General features: G+C 34.2%; 1 protein-coding gene across 7 annotated transcripts in view; it reads right to left on the bottom strand.

The window, feature by feature from the left end:
• The window catches only part of Adgrl3 (adhesion G protein-coupled receptor L3), an 811,341-nt gene that overhangs the window by 59,848 nt on the left and 730,341 nt on the right, over positions 1–21,152 (bottom strand). For 5 of the 7 annotated variants that reach the window (XM_033758920.1, XM_033758923.1, XM_033758917.1 and 2 more), the window contains 3 exons: positions 12,006–12,032; positions 9,352–9,520; positions 3,119–3,244 (listed from right to left, as the gene is read on the bottom strand). In XM_033758920.1, the coding sequence (XP_033614811.1) occupies positions 3,119–3,244; positions 9,352–9,520; positions 12,006–12,032 (322 nt within the window). The remainder of the gene's footprint in view (positions 1–3,118; positions 3,245–9,351; positions 9,521–12,005; positions 12,033–21,152) is intronic. The other 2 variants (XM_033758921.1, XM_033758922.1) reach the window with 1 other exon arrangement.

Below are 21,152 nucleotides of genomic sequence, written 5' to 3'. Positions count from 1 at the left end.
TACACAATTCTGTTAGCATAATTTTGTACACTATCAATAATTTATAAGTGATCAACACCAAGAAGTTAAGTTCAGGTAGAGATGATTTCCGCTTTTTAGTCTGGCCAGTCCTGCACCTCCAGTGGCTACATATTCTCTGCCTAGTCTTTTCTAGCTATGCTTGACTTCCATGCACTACCTTTTCTGAGTCATCCCATTAACTTCACAGTGTAATCAAAATCCAACCTCAATGCACGGTACTCTTAAAAATACTTAAGGGTCTATATCTTGCCTTTTTCTTTCACTTCCTCTCCCATTCTCTCTCAATCTTATTTTTCCTTTGGTTAATGAAATTCCTTCTATCTTTGAATTTGCAAGTTCCCCCTACCTGGAGCACTTTGCACACACTGTTCTACCTCCTGGAACTATCTTCTCCTTAATTGCTTTTTACTTCTGTCATTTAGCACACCATCATTCAGGCATTGGCATAAATGTCACCTGCGAAGGCAATCTTTCCCCAGTACTCAATCCCCTTAATTCAAGTAGTCACCTGCATACTTTTATGTCATTATAGTTTGCTTGCTCATCAGGTTTCACAAACGTATTTTTCTTGGTTTGTTTGTTAATAAATTTTGTTTCCCAGTATGTAGAATGAATGCTCCAAATTGTAAGTTATCTCCCCTATTTATTCTCAGAATTTTCAAGATTGCTGTTGTTTTATAGGAAGCAATCTATTTAAATAAAATAGTAATATGCACTGAGATTTCTATTTTAGAAGTTCTTTGAGGTTAAGATGCATCCATAATCCCCAAATTGTGCTTTAATAATAGTGAATATTTTAGCAATTGTTTATGAAAGGTCACAATTATTATGAAATATATTCAATAGTTTAACTTAAATTGTCAAGAGTTAAGTAACTATCCTTTCTCCAGGCTTATATTGTGATATTTAATCAGAATTAGTATTATATTAGTGTTATATTGTATCAGTATTAGTATTATAAGTTTATTCCCAAGAGTGGAATTGTGATTTTTTACAAACTACAAAGATGAAGAAAATATATGGTACAGCTTGAATAAAGTACATATATATTTATATTCTATGACACTAATAAATGATAGTAGCTGCAATTTATCAAGTACTGACAATTTGTTTTAAATGTTTTGGTACATTAGCTCAATAATCCTAAAAATGTAAAAAAACTAGTGTTTTTACTACTGTTTTACAAATAAAACCAAAAAAATGAGGCAATGAGATTAAAACCACATACTGCGTCACAGTTGTTAGGTGTTAAAGACAGGATTCAAGTCAAGGAGAGGTGTACCCGCCATGAAGTTTACCATTATTTTATTCAGCTTCACTGTTCTATCTCGTATTTGGGATGTACTCCTACATCATGCAGCGCTGTTGGGACCTAATAACTGAAACTCCCAAATATCAGTTTTTCATTAGTGATATTTAATCAATAAAATAAGGATAGGATGGTGGCTAATGCGTTCAGTAATGTGGAAAGCAGGCAAGGACTAATGAGGCTAGATTATGTGAAGAATCTCAGCGGTTCTGATTTAAAAGTTGTTGGAAAGGGTATCATAAGTGGGAGTAAGCAGCTGCAGAAAATCACCAGTTGATAATAAAGGCACTGGTTACAAGAAGGACCTTTCTCTGGAAGAATCATTTTGATGCACTCCCATTCTTGTGTGCAAATTTAAAATTTCGATTGGCAAATTTAGTAGTTCTGGATTCAAAGACTCTTCCCGAATGGTGTATCTGCTTCCACTAAATTGCTACTTTGGAATTTGATCATAAGTCCGACTCAAACTGTTAAACTATTGCACAGTACGTTTAGAAATAAATTTCATAATTTGTAGTTGCTAACTTACTTCAGGTATCTGACATTTTACGTGGCAGGTGATGGTTATGTGTTAGTTGTTAAAATTTTAGTTGAAAACAGATTGAGATTAGATACATGGTTCTGTTTGTAAAATTAAGGAGAGTGCCATTAAGTTGGAAGCAAATGTTTGTGAAAATGTTTATTATCTCTGATTTACAAGAGTTGTTGCCGTGCTAGTTAGGTGTGCATGACTGTCTAGTTGAACAGTAGATGAGTCTGAAGTAATTGTGTATTTATTTGGTAAATTATTTTTAAGGGGAACAAAGACATTTACCACCTGAATATGTGAATGGAATTGATTAAGGAAATTTAATGTTACTCCTACAAACTAAATGAACATAACAGCAAAGGACAAATGTAGTAAAATTCTCATTTTATCTACAATAACAAAACTTATGACAGAAGTAGACTTATAGTTTGAGTTAAATAATTAAGAAAATTAATTTTTGAATTATAAGTTATTAGTTGAATCTTGCCTTCCTCAGAAGAATTAAACTGACAACACTTAAAATATTGACTTTTTCCTTCAGAAACATGTAATCTTAAAAAGATCAGATTGCAAGTCTGAACCCAAACCTGTTCAGGACCCTTATTCATGCTCTTATGTATTTTATTTGACTGGCTTCTTTAGCATCCTAGAGTTTCTGGGGTGTCCAGTGATGGACACTGTGGTCTGGAAAAATGGGTGGCGGATTACCTATAAGTTTGACATTTTCCTGGTGAGGGACTACAGAGCTACTTCCAGCACTGGACTGATGAGAGTAGCACTTGGACTGCAGGAAAGCGGTGATTACAGTGCAGTTCTTCAATGACTCAGAACATAATATGCTATGAATTATAACTGTTTTTTACTGAACATATTATTTTATATGTAAAGTTTCAGTAAATGATAGATAATTATACTGGTGAAAGAACTAATAAATTAAAGAATCATCTATATAAAAATACTGCTCTCCTTGAATTTTGGATCAAGTAATAAATTCCTCTCTCCACCTGTTATACTCATTACACTAGAAACAATCTGAGATCATTATCATGCAAACAGATCTTAAATTTCATAATTTTATTACAATCTTTGTTCTTTCAATTTTTGTCAGAATCCTTCCCATGCCTATCAAACTAAAGCGATTACGACATCTGGATATGGTAAACATTTAGAGTTGAAAATAGCACTGATCAGAAAGAACACCAATGAAGAACAGACCATGGGTAAGAGATGTTTAAATTCAAAGAACAGATGTATTTTACCTGGGAGCCTGTAGAATAGCGTCCAGGAGTTCGAGAACCAGATGTCTTCCCTGAGCCAATGGAACTCTCTGTACTTTTGCCACTACAGCAATGTGTACGCAGACATTTCCCATACTCCTTCCGTACCTAGCCAATGAAAAATTAACTTCTGTTAGTAGGTTACTGATTTCTGCTAGAAACTAAGGTAAAAAGTAGGTGAATTTTAGTGGTTAACAATATAATTAATTCCTTGCCCAACAGATAAAAGACTCGTAGTATATATTTTGCAATATAATATAACTGTATTTATAGTATCGCACTTAGAATCTTGCATATATACAGCCTTTAAAAACAGTCACATACAGGAACATACATTTCTAATAACATTAGCATGTATTATCTTTTACTTCAAACAGCATATACTGAAAACTCAAGAGTTTTTACTCTTGTACTATTTTTACTTTTATAAACTTGATATAAATGACCTATTAGTACAAAGGTATTGTCACTATTGTTCTTTAGGCAGAAGTCTAATTAGAAAGTAAAAGGGAGCAGGTTAGGAAAGAGGAAAAAAAGAAGGCAAAAGGAAGTGAGATAAAATATTTAAGAACCAAAAAAGGGAATTTTGTGGGGTATTTTAAATTTGTGTTTCTTTGATCTGTTCTCTTAAAAGAGGTTAAATTAGCAAATTTAGAATAAAAAATTCAAAATATATTAAGATATTTTCACAAAAAAGTCCTACTCCATAAGGACAAAGAAACATAACTGCTTTTCTTTATAACATTGCAAATTAAATTCTTAATACAGGTACAGGTGTAAGATTATAGATAAATAAGCAATAAGCATTTTTAATTGATTTTCTCAAGCAAAGAAATGTACCAACGCAGGGGGCTTTTATCAGGTTTAAAAATTTTGTTGCTCTACATTTAATTGCACAAGGCTCATAAAAACGAAAACATTACTGTACTAAATTATAATAAAAAGAGAGCACCTCATGATGTTGGCTGGATGTTCAACAACTCACATGATGAAAAGACACTGCATTTTTCTTAGATGTCTCTCTGATTTCACGAGATCATGATTTCCACAATTTATGACAATGCAGCATTGCAATGTGATTTCATTTAAAATAAAGTTATAAAAATGTGCATTTTAAAGGAATGCTATTTAAAATGAACAGTTTTAAAATGGGAGGGTAAATGACACATTAAGAATGGAAATATCCTATTATTGTACAGGTCACTCCATCAAAGAAGTAGCACAATCAAAGAATGTGTTCAGTTTTGCCTGAGGGCCTCAATTGTCTCAGATGTTCAGTGAGCTAAGGACAGTGATGAGGAAGGGACTGACATGTGGACAGGAAAGCACAGAGCAGGCTTCTCCGTGGGGAAGGCTTCTGAAAGAATTTTCAAAAAATTTCCCATGAAGATGGGAAAAGAGGATAAAGGACAAAGAAGAAAAAGTTCCTCTGTGGAGAAAACAGTGTGAGGAAAACAGGGTCCTGATGTCTTAGCATTAAATGCCTTTCTCTGCCTAAAGGGTTTTTTTTCTAAAGTAATATATTTACCACTTTAACAGGTTTTGCACCAATCTCTATGCTACAATTATCAACAATACATACATTTATCAACAGAGATAATTATTCTTAGTGTTTACAAGTCAGTCTGTTTTTTATTTTAAAAAGAAATATCTGTTCTCATCTGTGTTTCTAAGAGGGGTGAGCAGATAGGGTCCTCATTTTTAAACCATACTTTTGCATAAAATTGTGCAAGGTAACTTCCTCAAAGTAATTCTGGGAGATAGCCATTACTTTTGTCTTACAGAGAAGGGCACTGAGATGGTGAAGCAGTAAAAGAGAATTAAGCACGAAAGGGTTAAACAATGTGCCTTTTGTGAAGAAGTCCACATCTCCAAGGCACTGTTGCTGAGAAAACACCTTCTAAGATGCCACTTTTCTTTTTTCTTTTCTTTCTTTTTGGGTACCAGGAATCGAACTCAGGACCTTGTACTTACAAAGCAGGTAGCAGAACCACTGAGCTAAATTCCCAGCCTGCCACTTTTCATACATTAACCTACAACCAACATAGGCAGTATATGTTACTTGTATTATCACGAATCGACTATATTATCTTTCTCTCTAAGCTAGAAAGAATAGGGTAAGTGCTTTAATTAGAATTTTGGAAGACAATATTTTCTCTAAACCACTGTAAGCACCACTGACTGCAGGTCGGTAATTAGTATTGAAATCACGAAGCATCCCCAAGAACCTAAACTTTGAGTATAGCTATTGCCTCTCATTCGACCTTGTTGTGGCTACTATACTCAGCATATAACATGTTTTTTTTGTAGATGAGTGCTTTTTTTTTAAATAAAGCAATTTAAATCTAAGCAAATGTTTTATAGGAAGAGTGAAAGAGAAAAGGGAAAAAAGCATAAGAACCACTTCTCTTACTGTCGCAGAAGCAGTAATACTGGATAATATGGATAATTCACAGGAATTCATCACAGGCTATTTGCATTTTCCAGCAAAAATTGAATGTTCTAAACTGATTTTATAAACAACCAGTAAATCAAGAAATCTCGTGATGCCAAGTCCCACACTAACTATATTGCAAATCAAATCCTTGTACCAACTTTATTTGGCTGCACTGTGATTTGAAACGGTAAGCATGTGTCTCGAAAACAAGGAAGAAAAATAACATGGACCATATCCATGAAACATTTTTCCTTAGATTACAATGAAAATGCTTCTCAGTTGTTTAAGGATTTGCATACTCTAAGCTGTTTCACATGATACTCCATCTGCATTACCCCAGTCAGATAATATCAGTGTGACGTTGTTCTAGAATATACAAGACAAGAAAGAGAATACATCTTACAAATCAAACATTTCTTCTATATTTTGAAATCAGGAATAAAGTGTCTTGGAAGTTCTGAGAGTATATCGAATAACTGAGTATTACAAAAGCAAAGTGAGCACTTTTAATTAACTAGTGGAATTACTGGTACTATACCATGTAATCCATACTCAAAAAAAGACTGAGAATTCAAAACATTTGATTTTTGTTAATGAGTTCAATCAACAAATAACTCTGTAAAACCAGATCTGGAGTATTTCCTATTTCTTGAATCACAATATATGAGCAACATTAGCAAAAGCACATTAATAGGGCTAGGGATTTAGTTCAGTGGTGAAGCTGCCTGCCTTGCAAGTGCAAGGTCCCAAGTTTGATCCCTGGTACAAAAAAATAAAAAATAAAAAATAACGCACATTAATAAAGTTCAGTCAGATGGCTTTTAAAAATTTTCCTAAGACTATTTCTGCAGCTGCAAAAACAAGTACTTGGAATATTTTGTTGGGGAAAAAAAGCAAATAATAATTTCTTATTTTTTATATTTCCTGATGGGCCATGTTCTTGATATCAAATAAATGTCTCAAAATTTCAAAACAAAGAGTAGATGAAAGAACAATTTGCTTCTTACTTGTTATGAATAACTTACACAAACGTAAGTTTCTAAATCAAAATATACCAAACTTTTTCATGATGGTCCACAAGTCAATACTATGGTTTGAATGGATGCCCCCAAAGTTAATGTGTCTGAAATTTAATACCCAAATTCATCATTGGTGGTGGAAGCAGGTGGGGCCTTTAGGAGGTCTTTCACAAGGCTAACCATGATTTCTGAAGTTTCTCCCTGCTTTTAATTCAGGATATCATCTTGATTTTCACTCTCCTCTGATGCTTCTTTCTTCCCATCTCTGTTCTTATGCATCAGTTAGATGTCTCCTACTTCTTAAGCTCATCTAGTATGGCAGATGGTCAACCAATCGCATTTCTCCTCTTTCTGAGTAGAAAAGTGCCTGCTTATCTCACTTGAAGTTTAGTCAGTACCATCAGTCCTACCTCAAGAAATACGAGTAGAAGTAACGTGAGTCACTTTCAGATTACTTCCACAGGATCTTTCTCTCTCCCTCATGGGCTGTTTGCTGCATGACAACACCCAGGATGCCTATGAAATCATACACAGTAAAACTTTGGATTGTGAGTAGCTTTTTCTGCAAGTGGTCTGTAAAATGAGCAAGAATTTCTAATAAATTTTAACTTGATAAGCAAGTTACATCTTGCAATATGAGTAATACGTGATGCGGAAGGTAACATGATCACACCTGAGCCACTGGTTTTCCCTGAACCAATCCCTCACTGCAGGATTATGGGTGATGATCTCCTAAGCACAAAAGGTTATGGAGGAGATCTCATTGATACAAGAGGAAGTGAAAAGGGCAGAGGTATCCTTCACTTCAAATAAGGTTAGGAACATGTATAAAATGTGGGAAAAGTGAAAATTTTTGTAGAAAACCACTGCCCAAATAAAGCTGTAGCAGTGTGAGCAATAAATCTGTTTAACAACAATACAATGTCACATTTTCATGAAATCCTCAAAAGGAGGAGGCAAACGCATAGGTTTCTTGCTAAAGTTGCACACACACACACACACACACACAAAGACTCCACTGAGCCAAGAGAGAGCAGTGATTCCATTAATGACACTGAAAGGTGTCCTACACAATAATCCTCCTCTGTCTTGTCTCCTTCACACCACAAATTATTTCAAAAGTAATTGTATGTTAATTTGCTTATTTTTCTTTATATTTTGTACTTTACTATTTTCTATTATATTGTAGTATCATAATCATGTTTATATGAATATTTTTGAATTGTGGAAATGAATCATCTGAATTTCCATTATTTCTTTGGGGGAAATTAGCTTTGAAATAGAAGTGCTTTGGATTATAAACATGTTATCAGAACAAATTATGCTTGCAAACCAAGGTTTTACTGTATTGAGATTGGTTGAGCCTTCATCAGTCTGTGACCCTCCAAAGGGTATCTTCATCACTGGGCAATTATTGAAATATATTATATATTGAATTGATCTACATCAAATTTGAATAATTATATATTCAAAGTAAATTACAATTTATTAGATTAAAATATATTCATTTTATTATAATCTTTTTCTTTTCTAAAATCTATATTTATTGGCTTGATTCATCATTACTTTTTTTTTTTTTTTTTTTTTTTTTTTTGGTACAGGGGATTGAACTCGGGTCCTTATGCTTGCAAGGAAGGGCACTGAACTGCTGAGCTAAATCCCCGGCCCACATCATTACTTCTTTTTCCTTCATTTTTTAACATGACAACACACTTTAAAGACCTAACATCACTTAAAATTGGAACATAATAAAATTTTTTTTATTCTTGCTCATCTTGATAAGTTGACACCTGTCTTAACTTTGGTTTGGGTCCCACTTTGGTTTAAGGGTTCAAATCCTAGAGATAGATGTTTTTACTTTTTGTTTGTTTTCCAAAGAAAAACTATAGTTTCTTTTTTTTTCTGAGAATGTTGTTTTACATTTGCACCTTCATAATCAGAACCATCTCTTTTAATATTTCATAATTATATTCATCACCTCCATGTCACACATTAGGAAACAGGGTCATGAGGAAGTTAACTAACGGGCTCTGAGTGACATAAGTTTTTAAGTGAAGGAACTAAGATTCAAACACAACCTGGCCAATTGGTCTCCGTGATCAGAGATATAGGGACTAAAATTAAATAGACTTTAAAAGTAAAACAATGAAAAATTAATCTTGTAATTTAAAAATGCAATAATAATGTTAGCTAAAATTAGCCTTTAAAATACAATTTTAAGTCCTTATAAATGTAATAAATTATAAAGTAAGCCAATGTAAAAATTAGAAATTCAGTTTTTATTACTCAACTCATAATTATTATAAAAGATCCCCTTAAATTATAGATCATTACTAAGAACTGCATTATTCATTCAAAGTGTAAATGTACGTTACTGTACCACAGAATGTTTACACTTTTGACTTTGTGGTATAAACTAATCTTTAAAGAAGCAGAAATGTACTATAATATGCATGCACTTTAGAAAAGAATTACTTCCTAATGCACAAATTCAATTTATCTGTCCATGTTGATACAAAAGAGTATGAGGGCAAGTCAGTGAGAAAATAATTTTTGTGCATTGTTCAAATCATAAAATATTTTTCATTAAACACATAAATTATTATACATTTTGTATCTGTTTGTCTCTATTACTATAAAAAATAATGTTTATTTCTTACAACCAAGCATATCAAGAATGATATATCAGAATATGTTACAGTTGCTTAGCTATAATGAAATGTACACCATTTATTCTTAAAAATAGAATTCTAGCTTACCTTCTTCTGTAGGACACAATGGAAAATGAATATAAACATTCCCTGTAGAGAATTGAAAATGGTGAAGAGATACGCCATGATGACTGTGCTTTCATTAATATACATGAGTCCAAAGGCCCAGGTCAATCCTAACAAGCAGAGAAGAGCTATTGCACCTATAACCCATGACCTGTAAAGAGAAAAGAAAATTTAAGTTTATCAAATACTTGGTCTTTAATAAACACACCACGTTATATCAACAAAATTGACATTGAGAAACATTACAGCAAGTTATTTTTTGACAGAAAATGTAGGACAGGCGGTGTAAGTACTTTAAGACTTTAATGAGGACTATAGGTTATCAAGCTTGAGGAAATGTACATGAATGAAAATGTCATGGACACAGAAATTAATTAAAGCAAAAGCAGACTTGTGCCATAAATTATTCATGTGTTTGAAACATATATGCAAATGGTATGAAGATGTAATTAAGGGTGATTTGCAAGAAAGAAATCTATAAAGTTATGTTAGACTCCACTGGACTCATTGTTGTAACATTTGTTTGACTGGATTCCCTCTGCTTGTGCCTCACCGGATATACTTTTATCCCATTTTTCCAAATTTCCTATTTTTAGTGGTGACTGACAAAAACATAACTTGTATTAGAAGGAACTACTAGTTGCAGAACATGTATGGATTTAAAAAGCCCTGTTGGCCTGACTTTCTACCTGTGTGGAATAAGGATGAGATACAGTGAGTGGGAAAAAGTTCCCTCGACCAAAATCACCCAAGTTGTACTTTCTTTCAGGCTTTGGATTACTCTCCTCTAGGTTTATGTTGGGCTGGACTTTGGAAATCAGACATTCGCTGCTGAAATGAAGGTTAAAGGCTCTAGGCATCTCCAGCTCTCTGAAGGGTAAGCTCAAGGGAGAGGGTGAAGCTGAGAATGGGGATGGAGTGGGGTGAATGGCACGGGACAGCATGGGAGGCAAATTCTCAGTCTCATTCCATTCTCCAAGCTGCCATGAAAAGCAGTAATACGTGGGTGACAAGAGTACCATATATTTGTGGTTATGCTACGTACTTACTATCAGCATACAATAAATTCTTCTTACAGATGGGACTCCAATAAATTGAACCCTTCTTAGCTTTTCTCGAAGTATATGGGAGAACAGGACCAAACCAGTCGAAGGCCTACACATATATACATCTACCCTTTCTATCCTACTACAATTCCGTTGTACAGGGTGCTAATACTTCTTTTCAGTCAGCTATTGTCCTCCATTTACATTATCTAAAGAAGGAGTATTTGTGGGGATGGAAACTTTGCAAAGTGAGGGCAAAAGAATTGCATGTCTACCGTAATGTGAAGCTGAGTTCAATATAGTTTTCAGAAAAAGTTACAATGTAAGAAAGATATGGTCCCAACGTGCTATTAAAATGGATGATATTCACTATTTTCTCCCACGACAATCAGCAACTGCATTTCAGATTTAAATGAAAGCTAAACTTGACCTGTTTATTTCTTAACATTAATATTCCTAAATAAAGAGCCATTAAAGGAGGTTTGCTGCTGCATGTGGCGTGTTTGCTAATAGGAGTTAGGAAGCATCTTACATGTTAGTATTCTTTTCTATTGCTGACTTCTCAAATATGAGGATATTCAAGGAAAGTACCTCAGATCCTTTTAGATGGTGGAAAAAGGAAAAATGGAAATAATCATCATGAAATCAAGGCAAAATTTCTACTGAAATTGAGAAATAAAAGATAGGATGAAATACTAAAGTCAACTATTACCCACTAAAAAACCATGACGAGCCCAAAGGTTATGTGATCTAAAACTGCAATGAGCTCCAGTTTCCAAGGAAAATAATAAGCAATAGCATGAAGAGGCAAGTGAAATGGCATTGGGGAAAATGAACACAAAGGACTCTTCACCAGAAGAACAAACTGAAAGTCTACACCAAGGTCACTCATAGTTAGCCAATCTTAGCTTATGCTTGCAGGATACGTAATTTTCAAATTACAGAACAACCCCACATATTAACAATTATTAGACAAGTACAGACTTGTAGCTTTGGTTCACAAGCTTAAATATATTCATAAACAATTAAGTAACTAGTCAAATGATAGATGCCAAATTTTAAAGGGATGATTTTGCACATGTAAAATTTAACTTGCATAGGAGTTTTCTCTTTTGCCTTTTAAATCTTTAGGGCAGCAATTCACTAACATCATTTGCAGTCAGGTGGCTTAATATGCATTAGATCAATTTAAAAAGATACACTACTAAGTCACAAAATAATTTTAGATGAATGATGCCCAAACAAACAACAGAAATGTGGACATATGCAGCACAGAGGAGCACATCACAGGGTAAGGAGAAAAGTATTCGATGTGAAACAAGTCTGTACCACAGGAAATTACTATAACTGTGGCACTGAATCAAGTGAGATCCGATTAACAGAGGTGGAGCAGAATTTTGGGGGGCGATACGCTTGCGGGATATTCATTCTGCTTCTAAGTCGTGTGCCACAGCATTTTCCTGCACAGTTTGCTCTTCTGCCTCAATGTGAATGACAGGAGCTCTAATGATTCTTCAATACTGATCTGACAGCTGGCTCATGGGACCACACTGATAAATGGAATTTATCAGCCATTCAGGTCATTCTTACTTGATGAAGGGTCTGTTATCCTCATAGCTAAAGAATGCATAGACATAAAGACAAGAACACCAACATTAGCATTTTATGACAGAGAATTTCATATGAAAAATATTCTCCTGCTCCCCAAAGGCCTCTGTTGCCCACCTCCCTAAAAAAAGTATCATAACTCTCCTTTTATATTCAGAAGGCAAATCCTAAAATGACCAGGAGAACCTAAACAATGAGGAATAAAATCAATTTTGCAATACTGCAATATCTCTTAGAAGACTAAAAAGTTCCATTTTCCATCATGTGCTCGTATTACTTTTGACTTGACAGAGACATTTATTTCTTAGAGAATGAGAAATTTTATGAGCAATCTTAAAAAGGCTTAGGGGCCTGCGAAAAATGATAGATTTCATGTTACCTAAAGGCATCCTTATTCTGCGGTAGTAGGTGAGACTACTTAATTATGGACAGTACACTTCTAAGTAATTTTAACTTACAGATGATTAACCTGTATTAAATCTGATTGCTTTAAAATGCTTTTGGTGAGTGTACTGAGAAAAAAAATTGAATAAACCTTGTAGAAATGGGAGCAGATATATAGCAGCTATTCATAGATACTTATGTCTACTCATTTATTAAGTATTGTTCTGATGAAATGAAGTCCCACTGCCAAATTAAAGATGTTAGGAGACAATCTGAATTGCCTTTCACAAACATTGTGTTCTCAGAGAATTGTGACAGGACAAAAAGGAAGGGAGGTTGCTCTTTTCCTGCCCGCTTGCCAGAGGCACTATATTTCTCTATAGTATGCAGAAAGCAGGAACGCTCTTGGAAGGCCCCATCTGTGATGCATTTCAAATAAAAATCACCACTGCGGAAAACTCGCTTTCCAGAATGATGAAATAATAAAGAATGGAGTGAGGCTCTGTTATTATTTGAAGCAGTTTGTCTGGGGTTTACAGCCTAGCTCAGTCACTTACTACCTATTTGATCTTAGGCAAAGATTAATTAAATTGTGCTTGTGTCAGTTTATACATTTATAAAACAGTAATGACTGTAATCTAAGTTCCTTCTGTGGCAGTCTAAGTTTCTCGGGTATTGAAATACTTTACTGTGTATTCAGTGCTTGCATCGGTGCCTAATACATTATATGTTTGTTAACTATTACAGTTCTTATTACTCAACTGCTTAAATTCACACTGTTTTACTCACCTACAGACTAGGACACTAAGTACATAAATATGGACAATTTAAATTTCTTTGAGGCCATTGCAGGGTTAATATGACCCAGTGAGGAGATGTGACTGAAGGAAATCAGAGAGGCAGCAGAAAGTGTGCAGGGCTGGCTCTGGGTGGAATCACTAGCTACACAGCTATCAAGTTAACTAAAACCAAAGTTCGAAATTCTGTTCCTCAGTCCCCTTGGAACTGAATATGTCCATGGTCACAGGAAGTCCTATGGCATAATGCTGAGCAGGGCAGGGCTAAGCAATATAATTCCATCAGATACTCCCATAATGTCACGAGTGTGTGTGAAAGACACAGAAGGATTTCTAGAAACTGATTGTATCTTACAGTTATAAAGAGTACCTAGAAAATCCTGAGCTTACATTAACATCTAAGAGTTATGAAACATAATAATATATTTGTTTTATTCTACGCACTTCTGCTCACTCAGTATGGTTCATCTGCAATGGTAAGTTCATGAATAGAATAAGCCTTTTTACATACTACAATGTCAAAATCGGACATAGAGGTTAGCATAAGAGGAGACCTGCAAAAATCCTTTTCATAATTGTATCAAGTTGTAGAAATGCTTTAAAAATTGAAACACAAAATTTTTGTTGTAATTGTGGAAGTGACCACGTTGTGCCTTTAATATGAAGTACCAAAAAGGGGAGGTATTAGTGTGCAGTTCAGCACTTTTGTTGGCAGCTGTGGAGAAGAGGCAGTTGCCACATACAAGCCCAAAGACTGCTAATCCCACCTTCACTGGGAGCTAGCTGCGGTCAGGGGTTGGCACAGTGTTCACTGGGACATGAGCAGAAATGAGCTGTGACATTTTTAGGCCTTGCCAATTAAAGGACTGGAACTGGGCTCCCTTTTACCGTTTGTTGCAGTTTGTCTAGAAGAAAGTGACTGTACAGCCTCAGATCCCAAAATGGAAGCTGCTCATCGATGTGGAGATGATGTACTAGATTTAGGTCACCTACTTCTAGACCCGTATAGTAGCATTTAAATCACTACATTTCAGGATTTTTTAAGACTGTGGCTTACCTTATACAATAATTAAGAAAGCATATATTTTTTATACATTAGCTTTAAGGATACCGAGTGTATGTTCTATATAGAAACTCAAGCTCCTGGTAAAAAAAAAATTCATTAGTTTAACCTCCAGTATGACATAATTAATAGACAATGTTTTAAAAGATGACAATCACTGAACACTGCCTTTGTCAGTGAGTTCCATCATTTTTGTCAGATATTCCATTAGCTTAGAGATTGAGTTTCACAATTTCTCTCCATCAAACTCAAATTAAATTAATAGTAATATTGTCATCAGCTGTGGTTGCAAAGCTAGATGGCTGTTGATTTGTTTATTTTTATTTGAGAAAGCAGATCTATAGAATTAGTTTATAAAGCTGAAGAATTTACCAATGGAAGTCCAATCCAGGTGGCGGGATAAAAAATTTTCACTGCATTTTTTTCTGTTAAATATAGACACAGAGGCCTAGAGTGCTCTTGGCAGCAGTTATTGGGAATTTATAGGTGATACTATAATTTTTAAGTGTTGATTTACTGAAAATTAAGTAAAATATCTTGGATATAAAGTTTTCATAAAAAATAAGGAAAAAAGGCACTCTTTTCTTTGGAAAGCATATTCTTCTGATGAATATATCATTTTATACTCATTAACACCTTAACTTTTATTAGGTTAAGATGTATTTTTAAGACACTAAGCTTATTAACCAAAATATTGCATCAGTCCACAATATCACTATGAGAAGATAATTAAGACATAAATGACATGAGTGAATCAAGACTGCTATAGGAAAAATGAGAACCAAGATCTGTCATGTAAAGGTACAAGATCTCAATAATGAATTGTAACTGTACTGTACACCTAAAATGTACCAATAAACTCAATGAAAGAAAAAAATATAGTTATAGGATATTCTTTCTCTGCTGTCATTAAACAAAAGTTGTTTATCATTATTATTACTATTATTATTATTAGTAGTAGTAGTAGTAGTACCACGGATTGAACTCGGGACCTTATTCTTGCAAGGCAGGCGGCAGAACCACTGAGCTAAATCCCAGACCAACAGTTTATTATTTTTTACATATTACTTGAAATTCAAAATAAAAATCAGAGAAATTATATAAAGAATTTGAAACATCCCCTTCTACTGTATTTTCCTTGTAGGAAATTTATATTTTATTTAGATGGAACAGAATATTTTAAGAAGAGCAGAATGAATAAGGGTGGGTGTGAAGGAAGACGGGGCTATGGGAAGAATGGTTGAGAGTTTAATCTCCACGTCAGACGATCTGTCATTTATAAGTTGAGATAAGTAATGGAAAAGGAATGATTCATAGAACTGCTAATCCCATCAGCTTCAGGATTAATACTGAGTGGAAACCTCTGGAGTATCAGGAGGATTAGCTAATTTGAGGTGATGAGTGGACAGTATGCACAATGCACAGGGTGAACAGAAGAGCTATTATGATTTATATAGGGAGACAGTCTTCTTAGTCTCCCACATTTTCAGTTTCCACATGCACTGAATTTGCTTTCCTTGTTATAAAATTAATTCTACCAAAAAAACCAAAGACTTTCTCCCCTTAAATATGGTTTGAGTTACTAAAAAATAAAATTAATGTAGGTGAGTTTCTCAAAATATAAATATTTTTCATCCTTCTCAGAAAAAAGTCATAAATATTCATGCATTTGTATGTTGAGTGGGTTTTCCTTATTGACCTCCCATCCTCACCCTCAGGATGCAAGAGGATTCATTTACTCATGCTCAAAAAGTGTCAACAGCTAGTTCGGGCCCTTGCTTTGGTGGTAATGGAAGGTAAAGAAAAAGAATAAGGAAAGGACTCTAGCTTGAGCAGATGGAGGAGCCACATTTTGATGAAAAAAGATCAGACTGGCCATTTGACAAAAGAATGGTGATTTATTGAGCATGTGTGTGTGTGTGTGTGTGTGTGTGTGTGTGTGTGTGTGTCGTTGTTGTTGTTGTTGTTGTTGTTGTTATTGTCAATGTTGCTGTTGTAGAGTAAACCAGAGCCTTACCACTGAGCTATATCTCTGGCCCTTGTTTAATTTTTTAATTTGCGACAGGGTATTGCCAAGTCATTAAGTTGCCCAGGTTGGCCTGGAACTTGCAATCGTTCTACCTCAGCCTGCCAGAATGCTGAAATTACAGGCTTTTGTCAGCACACCCAACAAGGAGACCAGTTTCATGGGGTGCTAGGGTGGGCTGAAGTGTATCTGATCATTGTCTTAGTAACTTTCTCATCACTGACACACAATACCTGACACTGAAAACTATTAAAGGAGAGAGGTTTATCTTGGATCATGTTGTTTTTTACCACCGCTGGTTGGCTTCAAAGCAGGAAGGGCACGGTCGAAGGGTTTGGCAGAGAAAACAGCTCATATCATGAAAGTCAGAAAACAAAGAGAGAAAGTGAGGAGGGAGATCTAGCCTTCCAGGTCATGCCCCACTGACCTCCATCTTCCAACCAGCACACTTAGCTCTGAACTCAACCCTGCATTGACCCAAAGATGAGTACCATGCCCTCGTGATCTTACCACCTTTTAGAAGCCCCACCTCTGAATGCAAGAAGCCTTTAGATGATATTCTAGATCTAAATAGTAGTTATTATCTCAGTCCTGGATCCAAAATTCCAGGGAGCTTTTGTGGAATCCACAGTGATCTGTTTAGGACTTTTAGGCACTCTTCTGAGGAAGGGTCTGGAAGTGGACCTTGTAAAAGCTGGCAAATGGATGCTTCTGTTAATTTAAAAATTACTCTTGGTGCCTTCAGTCTTGAAGAGAGACATGGTAAGCCAGGCAAATTTAGGATTATTGATCTTTGTTTTGTCAACTTTTCCCTAAAGAGCCCAAAATTTTAGGGTAATAAAAACTACAAAAATGACAAAACTTTGTTCTGTTTTTAGTTACCATCCAGAGGCCAAAGTGAAGACTCACAGATTTTAGAAAAATCTGATTTGAGTCCCTAATTGCCTCAGAAGAAAGCGCCCATCATACTTTTAATGAGTAACAGATTAAAGACCCAGGAGTTTGTGCTTTGTCCTGAAGGTGGTCTCTGGCCGTTCCAAAAGGAGCCAGTAGCAGTCTGAGCTAAAGGACTTCCACTCACCTACTTTAAAATGATTTAAGACACACTGCTTTAATTCATTACCAATTCAGGTCCTTAAAGCTACAAGGGTCATTACAAAATCAGTTTTAGCATTGCAATGGTTGCAGAAAATATGAAAAGTGTAAAGAAGAAGGATAGAAAAATCTTTTGATAGTCGGGCCACAAATCTTAATAGGCAGTGATGGAAAGATATTTTAAATGGGCTATGTTACTCAAGTTTTAAATTGGACAGACATTTAGTAACCAGAAGAGACTGCTAATGTTGCAATATTTATCTAAGATAACATTAAACTCTCTGGTACCCAGGAGTGAGGGATATTTAAAATATGATAGCTAGAAAAGTAGCATACGGAGAAAAATCTAAACATCTCTCATTTTTACATCATTGTTGAAAATGCACAATGAATTAATTTGTTATGCTAGAAATCCTAACTGCTTTTTAGTTCTTTCAGATGTATTTTATGTTAGTGGGACTATTGCATCCTAGATTTATGTTATTCTAGGTACTATAATAATGTACCACCATAGAAACATTACTAGAAAAAAGAATTAAGAATTTAATTTACTTTTTAGTAAAATATGAACAATGCATCTTAATAACCATAGGTGTGATCATTAGGCATTAAGGTTACTAAAAATTCATTATATGTATTTATAAATACAGAAATTATAAAAATAAGATATTTCACATATGAAATTATCAATATTAAATTACTAACCTCAAATGATACTCCTAGATTCCTATGGAATGTTTTAAAAGAATAAAATGAACTACATTAACAGTAAATGTTTTAGAATATAATACAAATATGTTTATCCCCTTGGCTCAAGTTTTCATAATACTATTGCAGATTTAGTAGTAATACAACCATATTAAATTTTTAAACATGGATTTCCTACTGCTGATGAACCAATTAAGCCTGAAATTTGGATAATTTATTATGATAAATCAGGGTCTCTAAATGTCATATTAATGACAGTCATAATAAAATTTAATTATATTATCTCTAAAACTTAATCTTATTTAAATTTCCATAACAATGCAAATAAAGAACTCAATAATACTTAAAAGAGGTTAGGAATATCAGTAAGAAAAAATAATGAGTTACAAAGCTACATAGACAATTATATACTTATTACAATTTTCTATCTCCATCTGTCAGATTTATAAGAACTGGCAGGTTGTATGCAAATAAGATATGCAATTTTGGATTTTTATAGTGGAGGCAAATAATAATAATGTTACTAAAAGAATGGAGCTGTGAACCAAACTGCTTGATCTGAAAGCCAGTTGAACATGTTACCAACAGTAATGCCCAGCTACTCATTTAAACTCTCCATATCTTACAGGTATCATCTGTGCAATGAGGATAAGTGTAGAAGATTCTTCAGTGGCCTCTTGTGTGTAATGAATAAATATTCTGGCACTTTCATTTCATAGGCAAAAATATACACAAATTTTGATATGTAAACATACTGAATATTTGTTATTACACTTACTATTGTAACCATATGAACGTGTTCCCATTTTAAGGTTCCTTTTCTAAAAAAGTGTTTTAGAAATTCACATTTCAGTACAAATTCAAATCAGATGAAATTCACTGAGTTGATTCATTTAAAAGACCACAGTTTACATAAAGTTTCACTTTGAATGTACTTCAGGCTTAGTAAATGCTATGGATTTTCATATTCTGAATTAGATTCAGAATAATATGTAGTTTCTCAGTGTCTGTTAAAATGGAAATTCCGAGTTCTCTGGTTTACCTAAGAAAAGCTAAACTTTATTTATAAATATATGATGCTCAGTTTTGAAATGTCCACTAATGGCAGTGTTTTAATAACAAAATCATTTGACAATAATAAACCATAAAGTCACATTTGAAATGTGCTTGAGGGGGCTGGGGATTTAGCTCAACGGTTCGGTGGCCTGCCTTGCAAGCGCAAGGACCTGAGTTCAATCCCCGGTACCAAAAGAAATGTGCTTGAGAACTCAAAAAAATATATGTTATAGAATTGAATTCATTTTTTTCTTATGATTTCAAAAATTTCAAACCTTCAATAAGAAAGATGAAATGAATGACAAGTTGTGTAGTAAAACATTTTCTTTGTAGTTTTTATCATAAGCAATGAAAACTTGCTTTAGTCAGTAACATCTTAAGAACCGTAAAATATTATTGAGTTGATGTCTTTCATTTGTTGATACTTAACAATTAAAATTTTCAATGTTTTCTTATGCAGTGCTGAAGGTACAATGATTTTTAGAATTAAATGAGTTTTAGAATTTGCTCACTCTTAGAATTTGGAATTATTGATTTAATATGGTCATTCTAATGTAAAAAGATAAAGTATTTTAAGGAATATTTTAAATACTTTGTGCATTTATTTTTCCGACTTACAAGATGTGCACAAAATTTCTAAGTGATAAGTGAGAAAATTTATAACCTTTTGTTATCTTGCCAAATATGTTTTGACAAGCTGAATTTCTGTTTCACTTTCTCTTTTGCACCATATGGTACCACCACCTCACTTTTCATTAACTCGCACGGAAACATTTATCATTCCTCTTTTGTGAATAAGCAACTTATTACAAATTGCTTGTAGGAACAACTGAAACACAAGAAAAGCACAATCAAGTAGTATTTAAAATGTTTGTACTTACTAAGGATCCCAAGCAAGGGAACCCAGAGAGTTACCACAGCATAGCAGAAGGCAGACAAGTCTTCTGTAATAGTAAACAACTTCTCCTTTAAAAGCCTCCATTTATAAATGTTAGGAACTTACCTATTCTGAAATGAATAGGGTTATTTCTAGGTTCCTAATGAATGCTGAGCTAGAAACTCAAAATTATCCAATTCACATAAAAAAGCTAAACTGAATTTAAAAATATATCACGTTCTCTGTTGAAAATAGTGTTATGAAGTAATAAAAATAACCCAATTTTTATAATTCTCAGTATATTTACTTTTACAACAAGTAAAATAATATATCTTAGAATTGTACAGAGCCAAGGAAAGAGCAGAATATGTCCCTTAGAAGGTTATCAGGTAGAAAGAAGTATTAAAGTCTACCCTGAATTCTGAATTTATCATTTGTATGAAAGACTGAAAATCCACTATAAGATTTTTTGGTAAAATTATTTGGAAAAATCACACTACACAACTAGTGTGCAGTGAAGGCCTGATAATGTCTCAAGATCTCTGTCACAATTTTAATACAGAAACCCAGTCAGATGCAATTGCTCTTCATTAAAATTGTTACCTCTAATTTCATTGATATCAATGAGAAAAACCTTAAGAAATGTCATGAAAAATTTAAGCAATACAACAATATGAGATACTTTTTTTTTTTGGTCCTGGGGATGGAACTGGGGCCTTATGCTTGTAGGGCAGGCGCCAGAACCACTAAGGTAAATCCCCGGCCATTAAGCAATACAACAGTAAATCCAATTTTGTAAATGTATATATATATATATATATATATACATACATACACCTTTAAGTCACATAAAACACATTTTAAATTCAGTACATTTCAAACTGAAAGGCAGGCTTAGTAAAAACAATACTAAGAATCAATACCAGCTGGGCAAGGTGGTGCCTTCCTGTAATTCTGGCTACTTGGAAAGCTGAGGGAGGTGAATCGGAAGGTTCAAGCCAGCCTGAAAATTTAGACACAGTCTATCTTCAAATAAAAAATAAAAGGGCTGAGGATGTAGCCTAGTGGCAGTGCTGTTCCTAGCATGCATGAGCTCCTGAGTTAGTTCTCCAATGCTGAGAAT

This window comes from Fukomys damarensis, unplaced genomic scaffold (assembly GCF_012274545.1).
Source record: "Fukomys damarensis isolate Sample0158 unplaced genomic scaffold, DMR_v1.0_HiC HiC_scaffold_35, whole genome shotgun sequence".
Taxonomy (NCBI): domain Eukaryota; kingdom Metazoa; phylum Chordata; class Mammalia; order Rodentia; family Bathyergidae; genus Fukomys; species Fukomys damarensis.
The sequence above is the reverse complement of the archived record's forward strand: the minus strand, read 5'-3'. Positions and strand labels throughout refer to the sequence as shown.